Source organism: Lolium rigidum, chromosome 6 (genome assembly GCF_022539505.1).
Source record: "Lolium rigidum isolate FL_2022 chromosome 6, APGP_CSIRO_Lrig_0.1, whole genome shotgun sequence".
NCBI lineage: Eukaryota > Viridiplantae > Streptophyta > Magnoliopsida > Poales > Poaceae > Lolium > Lolium rigidum.
The window spans coordinates 153,813,622-153,818,922 of NC_061513.1; the positions used below are offsets into that span (position 1 = coordinate 153,813,622).

The 5,301-nt window shown below is 44.9% G+C and overlaps 1 protein-coding gene across 1 annotated transcript; it reads right to left on the reverse strand.

The window, feature by feature from the left end:
* Window positions 1–943: 943 nt before the first annotated feature.
* LOC124665241 (transcription initiation factor TFIID subunit 7-like) lies at window positions 944–4,709 on the reverse strand. Its single transcript, XM_047202661.1, has 5 exons — window positions 4,511–4,709; window positions 1,995–2,128; window positions 1,806–1,925; window positions 1,647–1,707; window positions 944–1,262 (listed from the first exon to the last, which is right to left on the reverse strand). Exons 1-5 carry the CDS (start codon window positions 4,635–4,637, stop codon window positions 1,111–1,113), a joined length of 594 nt encoding a protein of 197 aa, XP_047058617.1. The 5' UTR covers window positions 4,638–4,709; the 3' UTR covers window positions 944–1,110.
* Window positions 4,710–5,301: the final 592 nt, after the last annotated feature.

The window sequence follows — 5,301 nt, forward strand, 5'->3', positions numbered from 1 at the left end:
GAGATATTTAATTGCGCAGTCGACGCACAAGTTTAGATTCATCGGCAGTTGCAAAGTTCGGCATCTGCATCAAGTTGTTTAATATGCATCCTCAGAAAATCAACAAGGAGAAATTATGAAATTCAGGAAACTCCCATTGGGAGCGATCAAAAAAAATTCATTCAAAGAAAGACTATGCTAAAAGTTGAGTGCTGGCAACAGCCAAAATAATTCGTTACAGAGCAAAAGGACAAGATAAATGCGTTCAAGTTACATTGCGCAGACGAGCTTGGAGTAGTCTCGGATGCAGATTTCATCTTTTCATCGTCAACTAGTTTGACGAGCTGGCTTGCGATATACATGCTGATTCATTGAAGGGTCCAAGATCGACATGAGAACCATCCGCGTCTGTTGGTAACTCTTTGAATAGTTGCTCCAATTCAGATTTAAAACCATGCCCCATCAGGAGCTCCAATGTAATATTTGCAGTGTCCACCAATATTTTAGTTCACGCTTAGAAGTAAATACGGTGCCAATTTTTTTACGTTCAATCCAAATGAGGTCAATGAGAGATTAGTTCTTGAAGCCAATGAATATGAGTCAGATGGACAATGTATTCCCCAAAAGGAAGTATGTATTCCCCCCTGTTCACATTTATCCTGTATTCTTTAACCTTAACTAAACCTAGAACGTAGGGTAAATAAAAATGAAGAGTATGCCAATAGCAAAACCACATAGGAATGGTGAAGGCAAGCATGTTTAGTTACGCAATGTGGTGGATAAAATTTTTGGTTTTGCATCGCGATTCATAGTTGCAGCCAATTTGCATCGCGATTCATAGTTGTGTTAGAATCGTGGATCAGCTAGTGTAGATCTAATGCCAATTTTTTTTTCCAGTTACAACTAAGGTTAGAACTACAAGGACCGAGGCACCACAAGTGAGTATACATATACTCTTCTACCATAATGATAAGTCACACTATTATTACTGAGATGGTAAATAGCAGGCCCTAAGGCAACAAGCATGAGCTCTTTGTTGGTAGAGATGCATACACATTGTGTTCATCTGAATCGCTAAATCCACTTTGTTTGCTCAGCCAATTGGAGCGGCACTGTATATCCTGGTCGACTTCAGTTATCTGATTCATCAGAGTCGGTCCTGTCGGGCTCAGCTTCTTCGCCATTTGCAGCAGGCTCTTGAGCTTCAGGCTCGGGTGCACGAGCTGGTGCAGCTTTCTTGGGATCACTGCCTTCACCAGCTCCTACTACACTCGCATTCTGGTCTACAAACAAGTTAAAGAACTTCATACTTAGATGGACTGGCATGAGGACGACGAGATGATATACTTTTTATGATGGTTCGACAAATGAATGCAATGCAGTCATGATAGCCAAGTAGCAGATTTCTACAAAACCTATGACTCATTGTTGAACTTTCAACTAAAGACATGCCAAGTTTCGAAGGTTAGGTTCCAAGACCTAATGGCATGCTTACGAGATTCACAACATTATCTTTAAGTTACAGGGCGAGCAGTTTTGTAAGTTGATGAGCCATTAGAAGTACAAATCTGCCAGCCAAACAGTACATAACTAAACAAAATTACTTTCCATTTTTTTCATTGTAATAGGGCAATGCATTTCACAAATCACACGGACAAAAAGGATACTGACAGATACTCCTTGCATAATACTTATAAGATCGTTCTCAACTCGGTTAACAAGATCTGCCTGCAAAAAGAGTGCACACAAGAATTAAGGCCCTGATTAACAGTGTACTTTCATCAACATGGGAAACAATACAGCTGAAGGGTAGCCAATTCATATACACTCAGGTCAGGTTCTCTGCGATAGCGTCGCCTGCGTGCATCCCTCATTGGAGGAGTAAGTCCATGCTTGTATTCAACTCCTTCTAGAGCAGGATCATCTTCTTGTCTTACCATTACCATCTGTATCAGTTCAATTTGATTATAAGGCCTAAAAATTAAGTAATGGTACACACAAATCATCAGCTTTACCTGACCGATGTCAGCAGTTTTAACTAAAAATGAATCATCATATGTCTTGTACGACTCCACAACGGCTGGGAGATCCAATAGAGATGCAGGGAAGCTCTGGTTGCCAATCATAAATGTGCCACTCCTTCCATCCTCTATAGGAGGAAAAATACCATCAATCCAGAAAGCAATAAGGATTAATAAAGTTCAGTTCCTAATATAACAATTATAGAGTAGTGCTTTAAGTTGTACTCTCAAAAAATCAAGAGAGACCACAGCGTTGTTCTATACTGGAAGAAAGTGAATAAACAGAATGAGCGCATAGAAAAATCTACATCGAAAGTTGGGCATGAATTAATTTATCAGCATCTGAAGTCGTATACTAAGAGCTTGACATGCCACCACGGTTCATGAAAAGGCCTAATCTCTTCAGATTCATATTAATGAACTCAAGTATCTTTTATTAGCAATACTGGCTGGTTTCATGATATTGTACAGATATACGGCAGGTTAAACATATCTGAGCCAAAAAAAATGCAATCTGGGCAGCTTGTGAATAGGGGAATATGAACACAGACATCAATTAAGTGAAATTTTCAAATCAAGTCAGTGTTGTCTGGTCGCTTTGGGTGTCTGCACATATTTTGTCCATCTAACAGTAATCGGGAGCCATTGACACCATATCTCGTCCGGCGTCCGCAGGCAGGGCAAAACCCAGAATTGAGCAACTGTTAAACTACGAAGACGCTGTAAAGTTTTATGCCACAGGGCTACTTGGAGCATCTATTAACCCGTGTGAGCAGGCAAACTGAAATGTACCGTATTAATGGCACGGTAGCAGCTGTGGAACCTGCTATCTACATATTGCAACCTCTTGTTTGCAAATGTAGGGCATGAATAGGCACACCGTCAATCATGGTTGCAATTTATCCATGTTTCAGTTGACCCTTCCGTGCACCTGCTCCCTTAGGTGCCGGAATTCTCGCCGGAGGTCTACGTGCAGGGCGCCGTCATGGACCTGCCGGAGGACGCCGACGCCGACTATGAGCCTATGGAGGAGGAGCCCGAGCTAACGGAAGAGGAGGCCCTGGCGCGCGCCATGGCCATCTCCGAGGCCGAGGAGCGCGCCCGATGGATTGGCCTCGAGGCGGCCATCCAGGCATCGCAGCAGGCGCTGCCGGAGGACCTCCCTCCTCCGCCTCACTTGACCGGTGTGTGGCCGCCACCGCCGAGGGGGGGCGTTGGGATGGCCTTAATGTTCCTTTTCAGCTGAAATTTCAGCAAGCTGTTTTATGCTTTTTTTTTATGATGATATATAACACTATGCTGCTTGTGGTAGTTTTTTTTTGACACTGGGAAACAACCTTTATTTTACTCAATATATAATAGTTAAGTCTGATACAAGTTTAGCAACAATAAAATGAGGAGGATCATCTATCCATCTAGCAGCTGCAACATTAGCATGCTTTGCTACCTCGTCTGCTACACCATTTAAATCTCTTGGATAGTATACAATGGTTGCTTTCACAAAATCTCTCGCTATTTTTTCGAGAACCTGCAGGAGAGCTGCGCGTCATTGTATTAAGTTTACAAGAGAAAACCATGGTCCAGTTTATGAAGGAAACCAGACCGAAAACCGAACAAATGGTGCCTTCCAGCTTACAACGCACACCCAAACTAGCACACTACAAGCACCCGCCTTGCCCAACCACAGGCCAATAAAGGCGCGACGGAGGGGCACAGGGTCTCGAAAGCGCATAACAACCATAGCAAGAAACCTAGAACGACACAAACTGTAACACCCCAACTTTTGCAACCTTGTTTAAGTGGCTAGAGTGCAAAAATCAGGGGGAACAAAAACTTTTTCTAAATGGTAAAGCAAGATGAATTGCCTTGATCTATTTGATAAGATGAATTGCCTTGATCTGCTTGCTAGAAGATTGTCTTAAGCTACCTCAAAGCAAAACCCTTCTAGTCTAGAGGTAAAACCAATTAGCAATCACTAACTAAAACCCTTGTGTGGCCAAGGAAAACTATTTTGCTTTCCACCCAGTACATAAAACCCTTTGTCACATTCACTTGGTGTCTTCTCTTGAGGACCTCAACACATCCAGATCATTCCTACACAACCAAGTCCCGACTAGTCCAAATTTGTGTTTGAATCCAACCTTTACACCTCTAACTCCAACCCTTCCACTTGTGGCATTGTGAGTGCACCTATCTAAAGTTCATCCTTGAGATGTATTTTAGCTCAACATGCGGTGGTATTCACGTGCTCGAACTACGGAAGAGCCAGCCATCTCGGAAAAAGCCACTCAGTAATCTTCACTGTGCCTGGCTTGCGCATTTCATCAAACAGCCTACAGGCATGCTGCCAGCGAATTCCCCAACAATTATCCGGCGCTGTTGCAAGGAAATCCTCCAAGAAATACTCATCTCTATGGCGCCTCAAATCCGCAGCCCTACTGTTGTTACAACAATTTCCCGTGGAAACAGAGAGTAGAATTCGCGGAGCGCAAAGGAGGGAGAGGGGGCACCTGAGAAGGAGAGGTCGAGGGCGGCGTCCTCGGGGTTGGAGGATGAGCCGGCGGCGGATTCGTTCATGAGACGCTCGATCTGCTCCGCCACGGATGGCGGCACCCGGAGGATGAACTGCTCCTCCATCAGGGCAATCCAAGCTCACTCCCAAGATTCCGACACAGGAAAAAAGCTCAGAGGATTGCTCGCCTCCTGTTCTGTTTATCCTGGAAGAGCTCCCTCTTCCGCCCTTTACCGACTCTTGGTTTTTTTTTTTTGACAATTTTACCGACTCTTGGTGGATGCACGACGCTGAGTAGTGGGCTAGCTTGACTGACAAGGCGGCCAGATGGTTATGGGCCTGGCCCACCAGCATGTGAGCTTCGCGGCGTAAACCGGGGCTCAAGTAGGCTGGATTTGGCCCAAAGCACACGAGTTTTGTGCCTCCATGGTTCGACGGTTCTTTTGAATTCTCTAAAAAAAAAACGACCCACGAAGGGAAATCGCAAACCTCATCCAGTCCATCATCGAAGAAGGCTCCCTGCTTCCTCGTCCAGGCTCGTAGGAAGATGTACCGTCGGTCGATTGCATCGCTCCCCCTGAGCCTTGATGAGAAATGCCGCCGAGATCCAAGGAAGACCACCGTGTACGGCCAGACACAGCTAGCAAACATCATGAAGAGAGCCTCACCATTGTCAAGTCGCTCGCCTCAGAGAAGAAGATGCACGGGAAGCCGAATGAGAAGTGCGCTACCAACTGCTTGCAACACCGCCCACTGGACACCTGCACACCACCACAAACCACCAGCGAC

What these genes read in the sequence shown, in the direction of transcription:
- LOC124665241 (XM_047202661.1), bottom strand. Translation starts at nt 4,637, where the DNA reads ATGGAGGAGCAGTTCATCCTCCGGGTGCCGCCATCCGTGGCGGAGCAG. An exon ending in GCAGAGAACCTGACCTGAGT is followed by an intron (nt 1,708 to 1,805) that starts GTATATGAATTG and finishes CTCTTTTTGCAG; the next exon opens with GCAGATCTTGTTAACCGAGT. An exon ending in TATGCAAGGAGTATCTGTCA is followed by an intron (nt 1,263 to 1,646) that starts GTATCCTTTTTG and finishes ACTTGTTTGTAG; the next exon opens with ACCAGAATGCGAGTGTAGTA.